At 44.3% G+C, this 25237-nt stretch overlaps 1 protein-coding gene across 1 annotated transcript in view; it reads right to left on the reverse strand.

The window, feature by feature from the left end:
* NUF2 (NUF2 component of NDC80 kinetochore complex) overlaps positions 1-21992 on the reverse strand; it is a 114034-nt gene extending 92042 nt beyond the window's left edge. The window contains exons 1-2 of the mRNA XM_070746823.1: positions 21376-21992; positions 6414-6537 (exon numbers count right to left, since the gene is read on the reverse strand). Coding sequence (XP_070602924.1) covers positions 6414-6537; positions 21376-21377 — 126 coding nt within the window. The 5' untranslated portion in view covers positions 21378-21992. The remainder of the gene's footprint in view (positions 1-6413; positions 6538-21375) is intronic.
* Between the last annotated feature and the right edge of the window lie 3245 nt (positions 21993-25237).

The following is a 25237-nucleotide window of genomic DNA, read 5'->3' on the forward strand; positions in this document are numbered from 1 at the left end:
ATATAGTGACTTGTTAGATAATCAATTAAAATTAAGAACAAAACAAGAGTTATACGAGTTAGGTATAGATTTAGATTGGTGGCATTATATGCAGATTAGTTCTAGATATCAAATAGACGTAAAGACTTACATTTTAAAAAAAGAAAATAATGTATTGAGTAAATTATTATTTCAAAACCAAACAAAGACAATTGGAAATGTTTATAAATATTTATTAAACCATAGAACGATAGGTTGGATATTGAAAGATAATATGATCAGTTGGTGCAAAAATTTTGGTAAAGAGATTAATTTAGAAACTTGGGAAAAGATATGGACGTATAATTGGAAAATAACAAAATCAATTTCTTTTAAAGAAAATCAAATTAAGATGTTTTATAGATGGCACCTTCCACCATATAGAATTTCTAAAATGTTTCCATCTGTATCGCCTATTTGTTGGAAATGTAAAAAAGAAGTTGGTACATATTATCATGCATGGTGGACCTGTTCTGAGACAAAAATATTCTGGAATAAAGTAGAGAATTGGATAAATGAAATAACTAAGGAGAAGATCAAAAAATCCCCTGAATTTTTCCTATTGGGTATTCCAAATATAAAGTATAAAAAAGAAATTTACTATTTAATAATACATATATTGGCGGCGGCACGAATAGTATTTGCACAGAAATGGAAAGAAAAGACGATACCGAAAGATACGGAAGTATTTAAAAAAATTATAGAATGTGCAGAATTAGACATGATGACTAAACGTTTGAATAACCAAACCGAAACAGAATTTTACAAAATATGGGATAAAGTATATGATTGGTGGAATGTTAAAAATAGAATTAAAAATTAAATATGCAAGAATATATGATTATTTGAAAAATTATAAGATAGGATCAAATAGTTTATATGATAACTAATTTAGAAGTGTTTATTTTATTCTTTTTTTGTATTACTAATAATCTGTTTATTGCTCTCTATATATTATATACAAGTGTATTACTTTATATATATATATATATATCCTAGTCTCCCTTAATTTTCAAATTCAGCTTAAACATGTTACATATATATATATATATATACCGTATATACTCGAGTATAAGCCGAGTTTTTCAGGCCCAAAAATGGGCTGAAAAACCCGACCTCGGCTTATACTCGGGTCACCACAAGAGGGCGCCGGATCACCACAAGAGGGTGCACCGCGGGAGCCTGTCAGACATTGCTGGCTTGGGCGGGTGTGGGAAAGGGCAAAGTGCGGCGGCAAAGGGCGCTCCAACCGAAGCGGCTGTGGCAAGAGTGGGGCAGTTGCCTCCTCCCCAGCTCTAGCAAAGACGCCAGCCCTTTGCCTTTGCTCTTAGAGCTGGAGCTTCAGTCTTCTTGCAGGTGCCTTCCCTTCCCTGGCTCCAGCAAAGGCACCAGCCAACTGCTCCGATGGCGTGCGAGTGGGGGAAAAGGCGATGGTGAGGTCGGGGGGTGGATTCCTGCTTCACGAGTCCCCCCCCTTGCCGGCTTCCCCTCGCCTTTTTCCCCTCGCACGCCATCGGGGCAGTCGCGGGGAAGAAGAGAGAGAGGGTGCAGCCGAGGAAGGCTCTCTTTCGCCCAGCGCTGCTTTGGAAGGCGCGACGGGAAAGCGCTCCGGCGTTGTCCGGGCTTCTCCCGCCACGCGCAGCCCAGCAGCGGCGGAGGAAGGCGAATGCGGTTTGGAAGCTGGGAGGGGGGCGGAAGCTTGCCACCAGGCTCGGCTGGGGGGGGGCTTGGCTTCTACGTGGGGGGGGGGGCGGCCGGGTCCGGCTCCCGCCGCTGACGCGCCCCTCTGACGCACCAGACCTCTTGTCTGCCCGGCCCGAGGCACGAAATCGCTGCTTATGCCAGGCGGCATTGCTTGTGTTCCAGGCGAGCCGCCCGGCATAAACAGCGGTTTCGTGCATCGGGCCGGGCAGACAAGGTCTGGCGCTCCCACGGGGAAGCCGCCAAACGCCGTCAGAGGGGCGCGTCAGCGGCGGGAGCCGGACCCGGCCGCCGCCCCCCCCCCCCCACGTAGAAGCCAAGCCCCCCCCAGCCGAGCCTGGTGGCAAGCTCGCCCCCAACTCCCGGAGATCGAGCGCACGAAGAGGCATCTCTCGCCTTCTGCCACGGCGGAGGAAGGCGAATGCGGCTTGGAAGCTCTTCCGTCCCAGCTTCCAAGCCGCATTCGCCTTCCTCCGCTGCGGCAGAAGGCGAGAGATGCCTCTTCGTGCGCTCGATCTCCGGGGGTTGGGGGCGAGCTTGCCACCAGGCTCGGCTGGGGGGGGGCTTGGCTTCTACGTGGGGGGGGGGGCGGCGGCCGGGTCCCACCGCTGACGCACCCCTCTGACGCGCCAGACCTCTTGTCTGCCCGGCCTGAGGCACGAAATCGCTGCTTATGCCAGGCGGCATTGCTTGTGTTCCAGGCGAGCCGCCTGGCATAAGCAGCGATTTCGTGCCTCGGGCCGGGCAGACAAGAGGTCTGGCGCTCCCACGGGGAAAAGACGGCGGCTTAAGCCCTTCCCTGTGCTCCGGAAGCCGCTGACGCGCCCCTCTGACGGCATTGAAAAGGCGCGATGCCGGAGAAGCGAGCGATAGTTTTGCGCGAAAACGGCAGCAGGGAAAAATCAGCCGGGCTAACGGCCGCGGCTCAAAAAAGGTTGGGAAACACTGAGATAAAGAGAAAGTGAGAAAGAGAGAGAGAGAGAAAGAGGGGGAGAGAAAGAGAAAGAGGGATAGAAAGAGAGAGAGTGAGAGATGCTCAGTGAGCCTTTCTTTGAAGTTGCCTTTCTTTCTTTCTTTCTTTCTCTCTTTTTCTTTCTCTCTTTTACCTTCCCTTCCTCTATTTCTTCTTTTCTTTCTCCTTCCCACCTTCTTCCCTCCCTCCCTTCACTCATTCCTCTCTTACTCTCCCCTTTCATAGGTTTCCTTGCTTCCTTCCTCTGTTCCTGTCCCTTCCCCCTTTCTTTCTTTCTTGCTCTTTTTCTTTCTCTCTTTTACCTTCCCTTCCTCTATTTCTTCTTTTCTTTCTCCTTCCCACCTTCTTCCCTCCCTCCCTTCACTCATTCCTCTCTTACTCTCCCCTTTCATAGGTTTCCTTGCTTCCTTCCTCTGTTCCTGTCCCTTCCCCCTTTCTTTCTTTCTTTCTTTCTCTCTCTTTTTCTTTCTCTCTTTTACCTTCCCTTCCTCTATTTCTTCTTTTCTTTCTCCTTCCCACCTTCTTCCTTCCCTCCCTTCACTCATTCCTCTCTTACTCTCCCCTTTCATAGGTTTCCTTGCTTCCTTCCTCTGTTCCTGTCCCTTCCCCCTTTCTTTCTTTCTTTCTCTTTTTCTTTCTCTCTTTTACCTTCCCTTCCTCTATTTCTTCTTTTCTTTCTCCTTCCCACCTTCTTCCCTCCCTTCACTTATTCCTCTCTTACTCTCCCCTTTCATAAGTTTCCTTGCTTCCTTCCTCTGTTCCTGTCCCTTCCCCCTTTCTTTCTTTCTTTCTTGCTCTTTTTCTTTCTCTCTTTTACCTTCCCTTCCTCTATTTCTTCTTTTCTTTCTCCTTCCCACCTTCTTCCCTCCCTCCCTTCACTCATTCCTCTCTTACTCTCCCCTTTCATAGGTTTCCTTGCTTCCTTCCTCTGTTCCTGTCCCTTCCCCCTTTCTTTCTTTCTTTCTTGCTCTTTTTCTTTCTCTCTTTTACCTTCCCTTCCTCTATTTCTTCTTTTCTTTCTCCTTCCCACCTTCTTCCCTCCCTCCCTTCACTCATTCCTCTCTTACTCTCCCCTTTCATAGGTTTCCTTGCTTCCTTCCTCTGTTCCTGTCCCTTCCCCCTTTCTTTCTTTCTTTCTTTCTCTCTCTTTTTCTTTCTCTCTTTTACCTTCCCTTCCTCTATTTCTTCTTTTCTTTCTCCTTCCCACCTTCTTCCCTCCCTCCCTTCACTCATTCCTCTCTTACTCTCCCCTTTCATAGGTTTCCTTGCTTCCTTCCTCTGTTCCTGTCCCTTCCCCCTTTCTTTCTTTCTCTTTTTCTTTCTCTCTTTTACCTTCCCTTCCTCTATTTCTTCTTCTCTTTCTCCTTCCCACCTTCTTCCCTCCCTCCCTCCCTTCACTCATTCCTCTCTTACTCTCCCCTTTCATAAGTTTCCTTGCTTCCTTCCTCTGTTCCTGTCCCTTCCCTCTTTCCTTCCTTCCTTCCCACCCTCCGTCCATTCATTCACCCATTCATCTCTTGATCGCTTAAAGCTAGTTTACTGGTTTTCTTTAAAATAAATATTCTAAAACATGTCTCAATTAATGTAATTTTATTGGTTTCTATTTTTATAAGTTACCAGTAGCCACTGCATTTTCTAACCTCGGCTTATACTCGGGTCAATAAGTTTTCACAGTTTTTGTGGCAAAAATTGGTGCCTCGGCTTATACTCGGGTCGGCTTATACTCGAGTATATACGGTATATATATATATATATATATATATATATATATATATATATATATATATATACATATATATATATATATACACACACACACACATACAGTGATCCCCCGCTCGTTGCGAGGGTTCCGTTCCAGGACCCCCCGCAACGAGCGGGTTTTCGCAAAGTAGCGCTGCGGAAGTAAAAACACCATCTGCGCATGCGCAGATGGTGTTTTTACTCCCGCAGCGCTAGCGAGGAGCCGAAGATTGGGGGCGGCGCGGCTGTTTTAAAACGTCGCCGCCGGCATGGGGGGCTTCCTAGCAGCCCCCCAAACCCGGGTTGGGGGTCCGGGGGGTGCTGGCAAGCCCCCCATGCCGGCGACGTTTTAAAACAGCCGCGCGGCTTTCCAATGAGTCCCGAAGACAAACGTCAAACTTCCGCGTTTGTCTTCGGGACTCATTGGAAAGCCGCGCCGCTGTTTTAAAACGTCGCCGCCGGCATGGGCGGCTTGCCAGCACCCCCCCCGAACCCGGGTGAGCAGCGAGCGAACGGCGGGTGGCCGGGCGAAGGGCGGGCGAGCGGGTGCTGGGGAGGGCTTCTCGCTCTCCCGCCAGCAAGAGGGGGAGCGAACGGCGTGGGCAGGCTGCGGACAAGCCGTTCGCTCGGGCCGCTTCCCAGCTGAGTACTCAGCTGGGAAGCGGCCCGAGCGAACGGCGTGGGCGGGAGAAGGGCGCGCGGGCAGGCAGGCTGCGGACAAGCCGTTCGCTCGGGCCGCTTCCCAGCTGAGTACTCAGCTGGGAAGCGGCCCGAGCGAACGGCGTTGGCGGGAGAAGGGCGCGCGAGCCGCGGGCAGGCAGGCTGCGGACAAGCCGTTCGCTCGGGCCGCTTCCCAGCTGAGTACTCAGCTGGGAAGCGGCCTGAGCGAAGCGGCAGCAGCGAGGAGTTTGCGTGGGCGGTGGGGAAACTCCTCGCTGATGCCCGCCAAGAGGGGGAAGACCTAGGGAAGCCGCCCAGCAGCTGATCTGCCCGGCGCCATCTACGCATGCGTGCCCATAGAAAAAAAGGGCACGCATGCGCAGATGGTGTTCTGACTTCCGGGTTCAAAAATCGCAAATTAGCCTGTTCGCAATGGTCGGGGACGCAATAACCGGGGGATCAGTGTATATATAAAGAAATGTAATTAATAATTTTAATCTTAAGAACATAGAATCAAATTTAATGATAATGTAATTTGCAAGTGTGGCATTTCTGCTCAGATCTGGTAACAGCTAGAGTTTTTTATATTCTGTATTAGTTAGACTTCTACGATAAGCGGAGCAATGGTAGCTCCTTAAATGTTTAATGTTGTATGTCTTTGTCTGTCTTTTTTGAAAATAATAAAAAATATTTTTTTTAAAAAAAATGTGCCACGGCTCAAAAAAGGTTGAAAATCACTGAACTAGACAATGTCATTTGGTGGGATACAGGGGAAGAGCCTTTTCTGTGGGGGGGGCGGCCCTCTGGAATCAGCTCCCCCCCCCCCAAGATTTGCATTGCCCCCACCCTCCTGGCCTTCCGTAAAAGTTTAAAGAGCTATCTGTGCTGCCAGGCTTGAGGCCATTAGACCTTAGTCTCCTGGCCGAGGAGTGTAGTATGTCTTGCTGTGTAAGTGGGAAGGAACTATTTTAAATGTTATTAGAGTTTTTAAAGTTTTTAGCAATATTAATTGGATTTTCTAGATATGTATATTGTATATTGTTTTGATATGTTGTGAGCTGCCCCAAGTTCTAGGAGAGGGGCAGCATACAAATCCAATAAATATAATATTATATAATACTGTTTTTCTCTCATCCTACGCAGCAGACAATGGCAAGCAATTTCCAAAAAACACTTGCCAATAAAACTTCAGGGAGTAGTCCAGGCAGTCACCAGGAGTCAAAAAACTGATTTGAAACCATTCAAAACATTTAAGCCTACACGCAATGCATATAATATAGCTTTGAATTCCAATTCCACTGAATATATAAACTCTTACCTTCACATTTGGAAATAAATCACTTTTTGAAAAATGTTTAGCCTCATTTCCACTTAATAAACTGTTGCGAATGTGTACCACAATGTCATTGTCACTGTATCTTGGAAAAGTACAATTATCCATCCTGCAAAAAATAAAAATATTATCTAAATGTAAAAATTGCATAAGCAAATCCTTGTGTGTAGCAACACTTAGCCAATCTTGCCTGAAAGAAAAAAGACAAGTACAAAAAAATAGAAAGTAGGACAAATAACTAAGGCAGACTATCAGCAGATAACCAGACTCTGCAAAGATGAAGTCAGGAAAACATAGGCTCAGAATGAACAAATATTTGCAACAAAAGTCAAAGATATATTTTTTTAAGTTTATTTCTACTTTTAACCAGAATCAGTTAGGTTAAGAGAAGATGGCAAGGAAGTAATAGGGAGCAGAGAGAAAGTAGAACTGCTTAAGCTCATTCTTTGCATGTCTTCCCACCAGTGTTCCCTCTAATTTTTGGGGGGGGGGGGCGGAAAAGTATAGTGTCTGAGCGGCAGTCCCTTTGGGACTGGGCGGCAGAGAAATAATAAATAAATAAATAAATAAATAAATAAACAAACAAATAAAAAACCCACACTGTTTTGCCTCAGAGAATTTCAAAATAAAATACCGTATATACTCGAGTATAAGCCGACCCGAGTATAAGCTGAGGCACCAATTTTTGCCACAAAAACTGGGAAAACGTGTTGACCCGAGTATAAGCCGAGGTTAGAAAATGCAGTGGCTACTGGTAACTTATAAAAATGGAAAACAATAAAATTACATTAATTGAGACATGTTTTAGAATATTTATTTTAAAGAAAACCAGTAAACTAGCTCTGTAAATTTAAAAGAGGGTAAACAAATTAACAATATTAACAATAAATTAAAAAGTAAAAAAAGTAGCTCGATCAGGAACAAAGCTAAAACCTAAGAGTTAAGATCCTTCAAAACTGGATTCCTTCTCATCATTAATTGGATTTACATTATTGTTCTGTTTTTATATATGCTGTGAGCCACCCTGAGTCCTTGGAGAAGGATTGCATACAAATCCAATTAAATAAATAAACAAACAAACAAACAAACAAATAAATAAGTGTATCCAAAGAAGAGCTTCAGCATTAGCTGCTATGAGGTTATCAGCATAGAAAACCAAATAGATAGATAGATAGATAGATAGATAGATAGATAGATAGATAGATAGATAGAAAGATAGATAGACAGACAGACAGAAAATAGATAGATAGATAGATAGATAGATAGAAATAGATACAGATAGATAGATAGATAGATAGATATAGATAGAAAGATAGATAGACAGACAGACAGACAGATAGAAAAATAGATAGCTAGATAGATAGCTAGATAGAAAGAAAGAAAAATAGATAGATAGAAATAGATACAGATAGATAGATAGATGATAGATAGATAGATAGACAGATAGATATAGATAGAAAGATAGACAGACAGATAGAAAAATAGATAGATAGAAAGATAGATAGACAGATAGAAAAAGAATTCCTGTCTAGCTCTGCCTCATAATACATTATTAGATCCTATCCAAGCAAGGACAGCAACTACCACAAAATACCATTTTTTAAACAGTTTAAATCCTTTCAAAGGAGGGGGAGGAGAATCTGACAGCAGGGGGCCTTTTTAATCCGACTAAAGGCAATGCAGAGAGAGCAAGGAATAGTTACTCACCATTACTTTTTTCCCCTCTCGGTTGGAGCAAATGGCTGCCTCCTTTGCTTGAGCTAGGGAGAGGAACTACGGCGTGGGAGAGGAGACAAAAGCTGGTGCCTCCTCGCTCTGGCTCAAGCAATGGCGCCCTCGTGTGGTGACTTTGTCAATGACCCGAGTATAAGCTGAGGCTGTGTTTTTCAGCCCATTTTTTGGGCTGAAAAACTCGGCTTATACTCGAGTATATACGGTACTGTACTGTGTGTCTATAACAGTGAGCTCATAATAGGGCAACTCTATCAATATCAAAATGCCACTTAAATAGTTGAGCTAGTTTCAAACTAGATTTTGATTTTCTTTCTCTCTTCCTTACTCCCATTCTTTTTCTTTCTCTTTTCCTTCCTCTCTTTTTTCTATCTGTTTCTCTCTCTTCCTCTCTTCCTCTCTCTCTCCTTCCCTCTCGGCTTCTGGGCAGGTTTGGAAAACTCTGAGCTGATGATGATTTTTAAGTGAGCGATTGCTCACTGCTCAGCTTAGAGGGAACTATGCTTTCCACAAAATGAAACTACAGTGATACCTCGTCTTACGAACTTAATTCATTCCATGATGAGGTTCGTAAGTAGAAAAGTTCATAAGATGAAGCAATGTTTTCCATAGGAATCAATGTAAAAGCAAATAATGCGTGCAAACCCATTAGGAAAATCCTAACACAGTGGAGATGGACAGCGAGGAGAAGCAAGGAATGGAGGTCCTATCAAAGGTTAACGCCGCCCCAAATTGCTCCCAAAACTTACTATGCCACCCAGATCGAGGTCCTAACAAAGGCAAATGGAGTGAAGAAACGCAGCAAGGAGAAACGAGGCAAACACTTACTATGCCACCCCAAATCAAGGTCCTAACGAAGGCAAATGGATTTTTAAAAGGCAGCAAGAAAGGAGGCAAACGCTTACTATGCAACCCAAGTCGTGGTCCTAACGAAGACAAATGGAGTGAAGGCAGCAAGGAGAAACGAGGCATTTTGAAAGTAGAGGTTATTTTGGAAGATTTTGGAAACTATTTGGGGTGGCATAGGCAGCTTTTGGAGAAGTGATTTTAGGAGCTATTTGGGGTGGCATAGGAAGCTTTTGGAGAGGTGATTTTGGAAGCGATTTGGGGCGAAGGAAGCGATAGGCTAGGGGGGATTTTGGCAGTGGGATGGGGCTGCTGCGAGGAGCAGAGGAAGCGGAGGGCTAGAGAGGAAAGTGGCAGGGAAATGGGGCAGTTCCGGGGTTCCCCCCCTCGGGACTGCAGGTGCAAGCAAAAGGAGGCGGGGAATCCCGCCGGGGATGGCAAGCAAATAGGAAATCCCAGCGGTGGCAGTCACAAGGCAGGAGAATCCCTGCAGCAGTAAGAGAGCACATGCGCAGTAAGAGAGCCCACGCACCCGGGCTCGGGTTCATAAGGTAAAAGTGGTTGTTAAGAAGAGGCAAACAAATCTTAAACACCGGGTTCGTATCTCGAAAACTTCATATGAAGAAGCGTTCGCAAGACGAGGTATCACTGTATAGCCCATCCTGCCAAAAACCTAACCGTAAAATACAGATTAGAAACAAAAATTAAAATAAGCAAGAAAGTGGTTAAACACCTATTGAATCTTGACAAATATAAATCATGGAAACCTGATGGATAACATCCCAGAGTTCTGAAGGAGCTGGCAAATATTATTTTATTACCATTATATTTTATCTTTCAAAAATCCTAGAACACTGGAGAATTACCTGAAGATTGGAAAACAGATGATGTGGTTCCCATCTCCAAAAGAGGGAAAAGAAGGGAAAAAACAGATCCAGGAAACTACAGACCAATCAGTCTAACAATCTGGGAAGATACTCAAAACAATCAAAAATAAATCTGCATATATCTAGAAACAAAGTTACAATTAAAAGCCAGCATGGATTTGCTTAAAACCGATCATGCCAAAGTAATCTTATTTCAATCTTTGACAAAGTGACTAACAAAATGGACACACAGTAGTATATTTAGACTTCAGCAAGGCATTTGACAAAGTAGACCAAGCTAGAAAAAATGTGGGATAGACAGCATAACCATCAGATGGATTTTTAACTGCTAACAATGAGTAGTCCTTAATGGTATTATCTCTACAAGGAAGAAAGGAAGTTTGGTCTTAGGCCCGGCACTCTTCAATATCTTCATAAATGACCTAGATGAGAAAATAGAATTTGAAGATGACACTAAGCTGGCAGGAATAGCTAGCACTCCAGAAGACAAGCTCAGGGTCCAAAAATATCTTGACAGACTTGAACAATAATGGGCTGTATCTAACAAAATATAATTTAATATGGAGAAAAGCAGTTTTAGATAGGAAAAACCAAAGGTATAAACACAGATTAAATTAAATCTGGCTCAAAAACAGTAACTGTGAGAGGGACCTTGGAATCCTAGTGGACAATCACTTAAATATGAGCCAGTATTGTGCAGCAGCAGTTAAAAAAGCTAGTACAATCCTTGGTTGTATAAAGAGGCACAGAATCAAAATCACCTAAAATATTACTGCTAATACCACTTTATAAATCATTAGTAAGGCCAAGTTTTGTTCACCACATTACAACAAAGATGTTGAGACTTTAGAAAAAGTGCAAAGAAGAGCAATTAAGACCTGGAGACTAAAACATATGAAGAACAGTTGCAGGATATGATTTTGACTAGTTTAGAAAAAAGAACTACTAGGGGAGACATTATAGCAATATTTCATTATTTAAGAGGATGCCAGAAAGAGAGGGTCAAACTTATTTTCCAGAGGGCAGGACAAGAACCAATGGATGGAAACTAATCGAGAGAAGCAACCTGGAATTAAGGAGAGAACAATTAACCCAGTGCTTCTCAAATAGTGGGGCAGGTACCCAGGGGGGCGCAGAGCGATGCCAGGGGAGTGTGTGACCCCAGGGAACATGCTTTTTTTGCCGCAGGGAGTAAGATGTGTCTCCTACCTGACACTTGTACTGGTACCTCTGTCACGTTCCTCAGCGTTGTGTCCAGGGCAGCCTGTTCTAAAAGAAAACGTCTCACGAGTTCAATCAAACTTCTCAAACTCGCGTGATGTTTTCTTTTAGATTGGGCTGCTCTGAACACAACACGGAGGAACACATCGAGGTACTGGTACAAGTGTCAGGTAGGACACATGTCTGATGGTGAGGCACAATTTGGAGACTACCGTCGCGGCAGAGAGTTGCCCCCCCCGAAATGTTTACATCTTCCTGGCGGGGCATAACAGAAAATAATTGAAAAGCACTGAATTAACCAGTGGAACAGCTTGCCTTCAGAAGCTGTGGGTGCTTCATCACTGGACATTTTAAAGAAGAGACTGGACAGTCACTTATCTGGAATGGTGAGGAAGTAGAGGTTGGACTAAAAGACCTTCAAGGTCCCTTCCAGCCATATTCTGATTGATGTGTATTTCCTTGGGTCAAAAATAAAGCATGGTTAGGCTTGGTTAATATTTGGGTAAAGTATATACCGTGACTATAAAAGCTGTAACTGGAGAAAAAAAATCCAAAAGTTAGCTTCTGTACTTAAAAAGAAAATACTACACAATCAAGAACTAAAGTCAATATAAAGCCACTTCATACCCTAAACCAGGGGTCCCCAACCACCGGGCCGCGGACCAGTACCGGGCCGCGGGGCATGTTGCACCGGTCCGTGGAGTCAGCAGCTCCCAGTCCTCCTGCCGCCGCCCCCTCCCTCCAGTGCTTCATCTCCCACTGGGAAAGAGGCCTCGGGAGGCAGGTTCTGCCGGCCACAGGGCGATGGACGGGACAGAGGGGCGGGAAGGACCAGGAGGCTCAAGCCTCTTTTGGTTTCTGCCGTGGCACGCCTTTGCGTTTTTGGCTGGGGGGGGAGGCAGGAGGGCCGGCCTGACCCCCTCCCTCCAGCGCTTCACCTGCCGCCGGGCAAGAGGGTTTGGGAGGCAGGTTCTGCCGGCCACAGGGCGATGGCGGGAAAGAGGGGCGGGAAGGACCAGCACCCCCATGCTTAATCCCGCCCCCAACCACACCCCTTTCCACCCCTACCAGGCCATAGAAAAATTGCCTTGCTGAAACTGGTCCCTGGTGGAAAAAACGTTGGGGACCACTGCCCTAAACTATCCTGCAGAATCAAAATAGTACAATCAAAACCTGCTATAAAACAATAAAGGGCAATCCAAGGAGCTATAGAAGAATATATCAAGAAAGCATCTCAATGAAACCTAATGCAGTAATAAATCAAGTTACTTCAGTGCAGTATATATAGGATAGGATATAAAGGATCTAGCGACATAATAGTGATACTTGGACAAAAATAAGTGTAGCTCACTTTATTATACACACTCACAAAGTACAAGAGATTACTCTCAATCTACAGTAATTTATGAGGAGATAAATTGTAAAATCAGTGTTAATAGAACAAATCAAAATTATATGAACAGTATCTTTTATTGTGCAAAGTTACAAGAGTTGTGAGTTTTCTTGGGAAAAGATTTTGGAAATTGTTCTTAAATCAGTTTAAATTTATTTTATATGTTTATATTTCCCAGCAATCATGGATCACTAAAAACAAACGCAGACGGCAGAGCCGAAGAGGTAAAAGGGCGGGAATTTTAAAGACTAAGGAACAAGGTAATTAAAAAAAACCCACTCCCTTCCATCTTTCTTACCAATTTATGTTCACTTGCCAACAAGATGGATGAAATACTGCTTTTAAATAAATGCAATTCTGGTTTTCACAACGCATCTGCCCTATGCTTTACTGAAACCTGGCTAAACGAGGAAATTGATGATAATAATATGCCTGTATCAGGCTTCCAGATTTTTCGTGCAGATCGGAATGCAGAATTATCAGGGGGGGAAAGGGAGGAGGCTTATGTATATATATCAACAACAGCTGGCCTCAAGACATCACCATTATACAAAAATTCTGTGATGAAAACTTGGAGTCTTTAATTATTAATTGCAAACCCTTTTATTCTCCTCGTGAGATTCATTATTTCTTAATATCTGTGATTTACATCCCTCTGCAAGCATCTGTAAAAAAGGCACTAAAAACCCTAGCTGATCAGATTATGGAGGCTGAAGCCAAATACCCTGATTCACTGGCCATTATTTTGGGAGATTTAAACAAGGCAAACTTAAGAGATGAGCTACCGAAATACTTTCAACGTGTAAATTGTCCCACCAGAGGCAATATCTTAGACCAGTGATGGCGAACCTATGACACGCGTGTCACCACTGACACGCCTAGCCATTTTTGGTGACACGTGGCCGCCGGAGAAACGGAGCTTTAGGGAGTGCAATTGCAACCGCAATTATTATTACTTTTCCTCTCCCCTTAATTAAGAGGCCGGGCGATTTTCGCCCCGCCGATATTTGCGATGGCTGGGAGGGGCGAGAACACCGCCTCCCAGCTGATTGGCGTGGTGCCAAGCATCGAACGGTGGTTGGCTCGCAGGGGCCGCTGGGAGCGAGGGGAGGGGTTGCAGGCCTCCTCCCTTCCCCCTGCCCAGGAAAGAGTTGTAAGAAAGAAAGTTGTAAGAAAGTGCGCTGCTTTCTCGGAAAGCCAGCTTTCCTGGCCAGCACAGGGCTTTCCCGCCGCTCCCTCCCTCCGAAAACACAACGGAGGTCCACAGCGAAGCCGAGTGGAGCAACGGGAGGCTCAGGCTGGTGGCGGTAGACCTCCGGGTTTTTTTCGGCGGGGGGGGGCAGGAGGACCTTCCTGGCTTTCCGGGGCAGCTGGCTTGAGACTTGTGCCGGTCAGCAAAGCCAGCTGCACGCCGGAGATGTGGAGAGAAAGAAGGGAAAGAGAGGGAGGGAAAGAGGAGAGGACAGAAGGAGGGAGGGAAGGAAGGGAGAGAAAAGTGAATGAGAGGGAGAGAGAAAGGGAGGAAGAGAGGGGAATAGGGGAAGGAAGGAAAAGAGAAAAAAGTGGAAGGAAGAGAGAAGAAAGGAAGGGAGAGAGAGAGAGAAAGAGAGAGAGAAGATAGGAAGGAAGAGAGAGTGAGAGAGAGCAAGAAAGAAAGACGGAAAGATTGAGAAAGGCAGCGTGTGTGTGTGTGCGCGTGTGCGCGTGTCGCTGATGGTCCGGGAGCTTAGCGTGTGCGTGGAGAGATGAAGAGGAAGAGGGAGAAATGCAGCGTGTGGGGTGTGTGTGTGTGTGTGCCGCTGATGGTCCGGGAGCTTAGCGTGTGCGTGGAGAGATGAAGAGAAAGAGGGAGAAACGCAGCGTGTGTGGTGTGTGTGTGTGTGCTGCCAGCGTGTGCGTGGAGAGATGAAGGAAAAGAGGGAGAAACGCAGTGTGTGTGTGTGTGTGCTGCTGATGGTCCGGCAGCTGCAGCGTGTGGGGGGGGGGCGCCAATGCTAAGGCAGTCCGTCCATGGTGGGGCTGCAGGGCAGGCACAGCAGCCCAGGGAGAAAGAGGGAATTGAGATAAAGAGAGAGGGAGAGATGAAGGGAAAGAGGGAGAAAGGCAGGGAGAGAAAGATAGAAAGGAAGAGGGAGGGAGAGATAGAAAGGAAAGAGGGAAGGAGGAAAGGGAGGGAGAGATAGAAAAAAGGAGGGAGGGAGGAAAGAAGGAGGGTGAGGGGTAGTAGGATAGGGAGAGGGAAAAGGAAGGGCTTGGAGAAAGGCAGGGTGAGAGAAAGATAGAAAGGAAAGAGGGAGGGAGGAAAGAGGGAGGGAGACATAGAAAGGATAGAATTATAGATGCAAGAACTCGCTCATGTGTGATAGCGCACGCCCACACTTTATTTATTTATTTATTTATTTATTTATTTATACTTATATGCCGCCCAGTCCCAAAGGGATTGTCACTCAGACACTGTACTTTTCCGCCCACCCCGAAAAAAAATTAGAGGGAACACTGCCCTCGCCCCTTTGCTCCCTGCTCGCCTTCCAGAACAGTGTTACAGGAGACGGTGCTAAGGTAAACCCTTTCCGGGTTATTAATTTGTAATTTTAAAAAATCATGCCGGGCTCGCAAAAAAGAGAGTCTGAAAAAAAACCCTGCGTGGACGTCGCACCATTTGCTTCCTCCTTTGGCGGCTCATAACTAGATTTTTACAACTCCCCACCCCCCTTGATAAGCTTTTACTTGAATCTGAACAGTTTGGGGGTTCGCCAAAGAGAGAAAAGTGAACGAGAGGGAGAGAGAAAGGGAGGAAGAGAGAAAAGTGAACGAGAGGGAGAGAGAAAGGGAGGAAGAGAGGAAGGAAGGAAGAGATAAATATAAAGGGAGAGAGGGAGAAAGAGAGGGAGGGGAAGATGGGAAGGAAGGAAAAGAGAGAGAGAAAGAGAAAAAAGTGGAAGGAAGAGAAAAAAAGGAAGGGAGAGAGAGAGAGAAAGAGAAAAAAGTGGAAGGAAGAGAAAAGGAAAGAAAGAAAGGAAGGAAGGGAGAGAGAGAGAAAGAGTGTGAGAGAGAAGATAGGAAGAGAGAGGGAGAGAAATGATAGAATAAAGGGGAGAAAAAAAAGAGAAATGAGAAAATGATTGAGGCAGAGAATGACAGGAAAGAGAGAGAAAGATAATTATGCATATTTGTTATTTAAACTATAAATATCACAAAATTATGTTTTTTTCTCAAGGTGACACACCACCCGAGTTATGCTCAGTTTTTTGGCGAATTTTGACACACCAAGCTCAAAAGGTTGCCCATCACTGTCTTAGACCATTGCTACACAACAGTAAAAAATGCTTACTGGGCCTTACCAAGAGCAGCTGTAGGCCACTCTGATCATTGCATGATTCATCTTTTACCTGCTTACAAACAAAGATTTAAAGCCAATAATTAAATCAGTGAGGACTTGGACTGATGAAGCAAAGTTAAAGCTACAGGCTTGCTTTGACTGCAGACTGGAATATTTTTAAAGACACCTCTGCAGACCTAGATGAACTCACAGATACTGTAACATCATATGTCAGCTTCTGTGAAGACCTATGTGTACCAACCAGAAACTTGCAAATATACAGTAACAATAAACCTTGGTTCACAGCCAAACTCAAGCAGTTACATCATTCCAAAGAGGAAGCCTACAGAAAAGGTGATAGAATACTGCAAGGTTCGACAAACCCAGGCGCCTGGTCGCCAGTGGCGCCTAGAAAATGTTGTCTGGCGCCTAGAAAATGTTGCCTGCTGTACTGTATGTCAGCGTTTCCCAACCGGTGTGCCGCCTGGGCAGGGCGCTGCGGTGCCTCTGACCTCTCCGCTCCTGCCCGATGCCGGGGTTTCTGGCGCTCTCCTGCTGGGTCCCAAAGAAGGCAGGCAGGAAGGAGAGCTCCATTCTTCGCGCCTTTTTCCCGCCTTCCTTCTTTGGAGCCCAGCAGGAGAGCGCCAGAAACCGCGGCATCGAGCAGGAACCGGGAGGTCGGAGGCACCGGCACGACAGCGCCCGCCCAGCTGAAGGTTCCCTGTCGTCATCGGCAAGTGTCCTTTGGGGCCCGGCGGGAGGGCACTGGCGGTGGGAGCGGGGGGGGGGGGGCCGCGGCTGCAGCAGCACAGGCAGTCGCGGGGAGATGGCGGGGGGAGCGGGGGGCGGCTAAAGCGGCCCCGGGCACCGTTCCCTGTACGCTTTTCCAGGGGCGCGCAGGGAGCCGCGGCCACCCGCCCGCCTACCGGATTTCCCTCTGCGCGGCTGGGGAGGTGGATTCGCCGCCCCCGCCAGCCCGATCTCCCTCCAGTGGCTGGTGACGTAGTTCTACCGCCCTCGCCAGCCTGATCTCCCTCCGTGGGGGGGTGGGGGGCGACGAACCGACGACCGGGGGCTGTCCGTCCGTGTTGGGTGGTGCAGGGCAGGCACAGGCAGCCCCAGGGGAGAACAAGGGAGGGAGAGAAAGGAAAGAGAGAGTAAGGGAGGGAGAGAAAATTGAATGAAGGAGGGAGAGAAAGAAAGAGTAAGAAGCAGAAAGGATAGAGAAAAAGGAAGAGAAAGGGAGGGGGAGAAAGGAAAGAGGGAGGAAGGGGGGGAGAGAAAATTGAATGAAGGAGGGAGAGAAAGAAAGAGTAAGAAGTAGAAAGGATAGAGAAAAAGGAAGAGAAAGGGAGGGAGAGAAAGGAAAGAGGGAGGAAGGGGGGGAGAGAAAATTGAATGAAGGAGGGAGAGAAAGAAAGAGTAAGAAGTAGAAAGGATAGAGAAAAAGGAAGAGAAAGGGAGGGAGAGAAAGGAAAGAGAGAGAAAGGGAGAGAAAGGGAGGGAGAGAAAATTGAATGAAGGAGGGAGAGAAAGAAAGAGTAAGAAGTAGAAAGGATAGAGAAAAAGGAAGAGAAAGGGAGGGAGAGAAAGGAAAGAGGGAGGAAGGGGGGAGAGAAAATTGAATGAAGGAGGGAGAGAAAGAAAGAGTAAGAAGTAGAAAGGATAGAGAAAAAGGAAGAGAAAGGGAGGGAGAGAAAGGAAAGAGAGAGAAAGGGAGAGAAAGGGAGGGAGAGAAAATTGAATGAAGGAGGGAGAGAAAGAAAGAGTAAGAAGTAGAAAGGATAGAGAAAAAGGAAGAGAAAGGGAGGGGGAGAAAGGAAAGAGGGAGGAAGGGGGAGAGAAAGAAGATATGAAGGAGGGAGAAAAAGAAAGAGAGATAGGAAGGAAAGAGGGAGAGAAAGGAATGAGAGAGAAAGGGAGGGAGAGAAAGGGAATGAAAGAGGGAGAAGGGGTGAGAGATAGAAAGGATAGACAGAAAGGGAGAGAAAGGAAAGAGAGAAAGGGAGGGAGAGGAAGGAAAGAGATGAGAGAGGAAGGAGGAGACAGAGGGGGTGAAAGCGATGTCAGGTGGAGACTCGGCAAAAAACCAAGTTTGCTTAAAAAAAATTCTGGCTCCTAAATTTTTTGGCTGGCTCCTAGATTCTGAACAACTTTGTCGACCCCTGGAATACTGTACAATCAGGCCAGAAATATATTAACAAGGGAGATCAGAGCAGCAAAGCTGCTCTGATTTGAAAAGCTAAAGAATCAATTCTCAGCAAATGAACCAGCAAACATGTTGAAAACTCTCAAAAATATCACCAGTTACAGCAAACCACCTTCCCAAGCTGAAGGAGATCAGCAATTGGCAGATGACTTGAATGTGTTCTACTACAGGTTTGAAAAGAAACCACAACCACTTATCTGCACAACCTCCATCCCGGACACACCAACAACAGCCAAATCTTCTACAACTGAATCTATCCCATTGGGTTTACAACCCCTAGTGATCACAGAGAAGGAAGTGAAACAGACAGAAGCCTGGAAAAGCACCAGGCCCAGACAAGATAACTCCTGCTTGCTTAAAGGTCTGTGCTGACCAATTGGCCCCCATCTTCACCCAAATCTTCAACAAATCACTAGAGTTGTGCTATGTTCCTTCCTGCTTCAAATGTTCTACTATCATCCCAATGCCGAAGAAGCCCTCCATCAAGGAACTGAATGACTACAGACCAGTTGCTCTAACATCTGTAGTTATGAAAACCTTTGAAAGGCTAGTGATGTTCCACTTGAAAACCATTACGGATCCACTGTTAGACCCCCTGCAATTTGCATACCAAGCAAATAGATCGACAGATGATGCTGTTAATATGGCTCTACACTACATCCTTCAACATCTTGAATCTCCAATGGCCTACGCTAGAGTCCTCTTTGTAGACTTCAGTTCAGCATTCAATACCATCATACCGGATATTCTCTTAACCAAACTAAATCAGCTAGTGGTACCTGAACACACGTGTAAGTGGATCACAAGCTTCCTAACAGACAGGAAGCAGCAGGTGAAGCTAAGAAAAATCACATCAGATACATGTACAATTAGCACAGGTGTCCCCCCCCCCAAGGCTGTGTATTCTCACCACTTCTCTCTATACACTAATGACTGCATCTCAAACAATCCATCTGTTAAACTATTGAAGTTTGCAGGCGATTCAACAGTGATCGGACTCATTCGCGACAATGATGAATCTGCATAGAGACGGGAGATTGAACAACTATCCTTGTGGTGTGACCACAACAATCTAGAACTGAACACTCAAAACCATAGAAATGGTGGTACTTTAGGAGAAACCTTTCCACCCCTCACAATGCTAGACAACACAGTATCAACAGTAGAGACCTTCAAATTTCTAGTTTCTATGATATCTCAAGACCTAAAATGGTCACCTAACATCAAAAACATAATAAAAAAAGCACAACAAAGAATGTTCTTTCTGCACCAGCTCAGGAAGCTCAAACTGCCCAAGGAGTTGCTGATACAGTTCTACAGAGGAATCATTGAGTCTGCCATATGCACTTCTGTAACTGTCTGGTTTGGTGCTGCAATCCAACAGGACCGACACAGACTTCAGAGGATAATCAGAACTCCAGAAAAAACAATTGCTGCCAACCTGCCTTCCATTGAGGACCTGCATACTGCACGAGTCAAAAAGAGGGCGGGGAAAATATTTACTGACCCCTCACATCCTGGACACAAACTGTTTCAATTCCTACCCTCAAAATGTCGCTACAGAGCATTGCACACCAAGACAACTAGACACAAAAAGTTTTTTCCTGAATGCCATCACTCTACTAAACAAATAATTCCCTCAACACTGTCAGACTAAATTTGCACTTTGTTTCCTCATTGCTTATTTGACCCTTCTGACAATCATTAAGTATTGTACCACATGATTCTTGACAAATGTATCTCTTTCTTTTATGTACGCTGAGAGCATATGCACAACTCTAGTGATTTGTATGTCCAATCACACTTGGCCAATAAAATTCTATTCTATTCTATTTAAATTACATACTAAGTAAAAGATACCAATTATTTTCTCTTACAAAATTGCTAATTGACGTACTGTATTTGATGTTATGAGAATTCAGAATATCAGTCCAAGAAAAATACTACTTTGATTAGATGTGATGATCAGGTAAATTCAAAGCTTTATTTCAAAGTGACTTTATTTAAATATTTTGTTTTTCCCCCTGGCTTGATTTCATTAAAAATAACCAACCTAGAACACAATAGACTTGAAAAAGCCTATTTTGAAAAGACTACCCAAGTTTTATTACATTAAAAAATTCAACATACTATCCCTAGCTCTCCAAGACAGTACAGAATTGTAAACTAATTGCAGTCCCAGTGCTTTATCTCTGTATGCTGTATAACAACTGTTGATAACCACCAAAAAGTTGCATCAGCATGTTCAGATAGCATCCCTCTAGGCTTTTTGTCAGGTCTCAGGGAAACAGTAGTAATGAGGCATAGAAAATGGTTTTTTAAAACTTCAAAGCCTCTCGCAGTTCAAAGGGCAGACAGAAAGAAACTAGATTATAGAAAGTCAATGTGGTGTAGTCAGGGTGTCCAGGGGGAAAGCATTTTGAAATTCCCTGATATTTCCCTGTAACTTGTGATCTAATTAAGGCGTGGTCATAGATGATATGATACCAAATGGCTAAGTCATGGAGAAATATTGGTAGCTGTGGAAGCAAGTTGTTGCCAGTTATGCTCATTTTTGCTTGACTCTGACAGGCAGCGTAATCCGTTTTTTTTAACACATTATTTTCCCCTGACTTTTAAACATTTTAATACAGTTTGATTTTTCCCTGATTTATTCCATTTTTTTCACAAATTTCCTGATAATTTCCTGGTATTTTCTTAACTGCCAATTTCCCTGATAATTCCCTAATTTCCGTTTTCCAGGTTTGTTGGACACCCTGGTAGTGGTGAAGTTGGTCTAAAAAGCAGGGCTGTGAGGTCTCCTGCTTTGGTCATGAGAGTTGAATGATGATTTTGGAGTAGTCACTGTCAAAGAATTGTTACAGGGAAAATACGGTAGTAGAATACATTTGTCCCCTTGAGGTGGAAACCCCACCTTCAAAAGATTGCTCCTGTGGGGAAAATGGGAGGCAGTAGTATTAGATGTCTGCCACCTTGTGTTGTTTATAAAAGTAATAAAGATGGTAAATTAAGTAAGTAACAGTTACAGGCTAGGATTGTCGAAACAAAACGTATATTTTGAGTTTACATTAAAAGAGCTATTTCTTCACCTTCCATTATCCACCAGATGATCCCCTTGTAACGCCTCTTCGAAGCCCCACTGTCTCTCCCGATACCAAACGCTACCCTCCTCCTTCTCCACCCCACCCCCACGATGTAGGAATTCTTCTAATCCTCCCACCCCGCAAGCCTGGTGCTCCCAAGCAAGTTTAGGAAAATGCAGCATGGAAGCCCATTTGAAGTGCGAAGGCTGTTCTCCGCCCTTTTCGCAAGTCTCGAAAACCTGCCGGAGTTGCTCTTACATGGAGGCAGCGGTCTCTTCCTTCCTCGGAGATAGCTACGCTCATGAAAACGCAGACGACGGCCGAATGGAGGGAGGAAGGGAATTTTCAACAGTCCCCCGTTACCATCGCAAACGTAATGCGCCGTTCAAATTTGGCGGGAGCTCCACCCCCTCCTGTACGTAGCATTGCGTCACGGCGAAAAGTAGTTTTTGTCTTGACTTTCGGCCGTTTCGTTGGCCTGGCGCAGGCTTATTACCGGGGAATCTGACTGACTGCTTTTTTCCTTCTTCTTAATATGTTCAGACTGCTTTTCTTGAAGAGCGGAGCAAGACTGACATAGACAACTTCCACCCAGCTGTGGAAAATAAGAAGGAATTCGGCATAGTAACTTCGTATTGCTAAGCTTTAAAAATGGAGAGCTGGATATCTGTAATGTCTTCATTTATTTAGTCAGTCAGTCAGTCAAGTACGTATTTGGTGGTATAAAAAGATATAACAATATCTATATACATGATACAGTACTAGTAAAAGAGAAGCATTAGGACAGTTCACATCCCAGTGCTACTTCCTTCTTTGAGTTAACAGCTTGATAGCCACCACTTCATCTGCCTCTACTCCTGTCTTCCATTTCCCCTACCGTTATGTTGCCTTTCTGGAGATTAAAAGGGGATAAATAAAAACGAACACACTTTAAAAAAAATAGTAGCCCCTTTTTTCTTATGCAGGCAGATCACTAGACCTTTCAGCGTATTTTTTTGTCCTTCCTTGGGTCTTGTCAGAGATTAAAAAACTGAAGTTTATTAGGCAAGAAAAGCAAAAGCAACTAGAAAAACCATCCCTACCTTTTAAATATCCAAAATGCAAAACTGGAAGAAGCCACAGGATGGTGATAATCTACAAATAGAGAACTGTGTCCCAGAGTCCCTAACAACCAATCGTTTTAAATTAATATATGACTTCCATAAAGGGAAAAAAGATCTGGAATAGAACCCAAAATAGGAATTCAGAATCCAGTTTCATACATTACAAAAAGAAATTACAGTATAACTTTGGACATTCATGAATATCACATAGGTTCATGAGTAAACTTAGTAAAATATTAAACAGTTATTCTCTTTGTCTCAATTAATTTGATATGCCTGTTTCAAATTTTAAGTTTCAAATTCCAGTTTCCAATTTAGCCCAGCGCTTGCAGCTCTAGTTCCCCGTTTCTCTGTTTCCTGCTCCAATTCTGTTTTTTTTTAAATGATTCTAAAATGAATAAAGTGGAAAGTTCCTCATGTGATCTGCCATGATCCCAGGACATCCCACATTTGCACATTCGTTGTCATTTTGTTTTCAGCATCCCCCCCCCGGGGTATTTTGCACTGCACATGCGCGTTCGCCCCCACGAGGCATGCCCATGTAATGCAGGAAGAAGTGAACTGGCAGCGAGGTAAGTTGGAACCCACCCTTGCTGGAAGGTTACTTGTAATAGGAGAGTTGTTTCTTCCCTATATTGAGAAAGGCACAGACTATTGGAGAAAAACAACACAAAACAATTTACAAGCCAATAATTTACAAAAAGATACAATCACCTAAAGCAGTGGCCCCCAACCTTTTGGGCACCAAGAACCAGTTCTGTAGAGAAAGGTTTTTCTATGGACTGGAGGGCACATGGTTTTATATGCTGCCTGCATCCCGCGGATGGGGCTTCACTTGTGTCAAGTAGAGCCCATCTTTTTCTTTGGATATTCAGGGCTGCCATACTTAGTACTATGGAAAACTGGGAGGGGGGATTGCATGGAGTGGTAGAGATATATAGCCATAGCATTCTTTTCTCTGGGGGTCAAGGATGTTCAGCCTGCATCTGGAGTGGCATGACTGGAAGGCATCTCCAGTTGGAACAGTGGATTGATTGGACCATGTGATGAACATGTGGATTCAGGGGAAGGAACTTTGACTTTCTTATGGGTGGAGAAAACCAGGAAGCTTTCAGATTTGAGTTTTCCCAGATGTGCCAATATGATATCTCTAATGAAGTGGAACTTTGAGGAACTTCTAGCTTCGGAGTCTTCTTTCATTGGGGGGGGTGTTACTTGGAACTCTGACATTAACCCAAATTTCTTTTAAAACTTCAACCAGCTCCCCAGTCTCCAGAGCACTCTCCGGGGTCCTGAGCCTGAGTGCTGACCCTGACATCTTGTTTCCATGGCCCAGTTGCTGGCATGACCAGGGATTGGAAACCTCTGACCTAAAGAACACAATCAGCATATTTCACTTATCTATGAGCTGTGCCCTACAAAGTGGCTCATTGAAGATGCCAGACAGAGCTGCTGGCAAAATGGCGGAACAAAATACAACTAGACCACAGCCATTCAACCTGATAGCTTATCACTGCTCCATTATGAGACTTCGCCTTATAAAAATTCTGCAAGGGATCTTCATGATGCAGTTGGCAGGAGCCATTTGTTTTTGTCTTTCTATGAAACAGGAAGACAGTGATATCTATCATTGTTCAGTATGATGAAGCAAAAAATTGACAATTTGTTTTAAACTTAAATTATATTTTAAAGTTCTCCTGTGAAACCATAAAGTTATAAAACCTCCAGGGGAGGGGAGGAATAAAAACTAGCAATGGCTGTAGAATTGTACATTATTATTTATAACTATTGTTCATTCTTCCTAACGAGCATTCTTCCTAACTTAAAAGTCTGAAATCTACTGTAGATTACAGATTTTGTAAGAATTTCATGTTTTATATTTGGGAGGGGTGTTCATTATTTTTATCTATTTTTTAATGTGAAAAACCTGTTCTTTTGTTCCTCTATTCATATTAAAGGAAGTTTTCCAATGGGGGAAGTCAGAAGTTGTTCCTGTTCCTGCCACTTTTTAAATCTGTCCCTGCTCACTAGTGCTGACGCTTCCAGCACTAGTGAGCAGGGAACCCACACTACTGCCCACACTTAACTAGCACTTGTGTCCAGCTCGTCTGAGATTACCACCACTTAATGACCCATATAACGTATTTTTCGGTGTATAAGACGCAACTAGATTTTAGAGCAGGAGACCAAAGAAAAAAGTATTCTGAACCAAATGGTGTAGTATTTACAGTATATTGTTTAATAAAATACCAGTGTAGCAGAATACTTTTTACAACCATGTATACTTTTTTACAAACTTCAAACTTGACAGCTTCAAGACTTGTGGACTTCAACTCCCAGAATACTTCCACCAGTCATGCCAGCTCAGAAATGGGAATTGAAATTTACAAGCCTTAAACTTGCCAGATTTCAAGACACTTGCACCCCTAACTCAAACAAATAAACCAAACAAACAAGGACAATTCATTTTGTTATTTTTTCCTTTAGTCACAGAAATGGCTAGTGATAGAATCATTTACAATTACAGTTACCTGCTGAGGTTGCCTTAATATTACTATTATACCATGAGGTTTTCAAAGACCCCTCTCTTAACTACAGTATTACAATTTTCACAACTGAAGTGCATGGAAATATATGGTGATGATGATAAACCTGAAATACTCCTTAAAAGGAGTGTTTCTAGAGCAGGGATCTCCAACCTTGGCAACTTTTAAGAGTTGTGGACTACAACTCCCAGAGTTCCTCAGCCACTTTTGCTGGCTGAGGAACTCTGGGAGTTGAAGTCCACAAATCTTAAAGTTGCCAAGGTTGGAGACCCCCATTTTAGAGCACTAAAGATTCAGCTAAACTCCCGTTTTCCTTCAGAGAGAGAAGGTTTAAGAAGCTGCAAGATTTACCAGAAGCTATAAACTGGGAACATATCTTATTTCCTCCTCCCCTTATCTATTCTTATCTATTTGTCTCTTTCCGTTCCCACGACAATTCACTGTTTCAGTTGGGCCACTTAGGTGAGAAAA

Source organism: Erythrolamprus reginae, chromosome 3 (assembly GCF_031021105.1).
Source record: "Erythrolamprus reginae isolate rEryReg1 chromosome 3, rEryReg1.hap1, whole genome shotgun sequence".
Classification (NCBI taxonomy): Eukaryota; Metazoa; Chordata; class Lepidosauria; order Squamata; family Dipsadidae; genus Erythrolamprus; species Erythrolamprus reginae.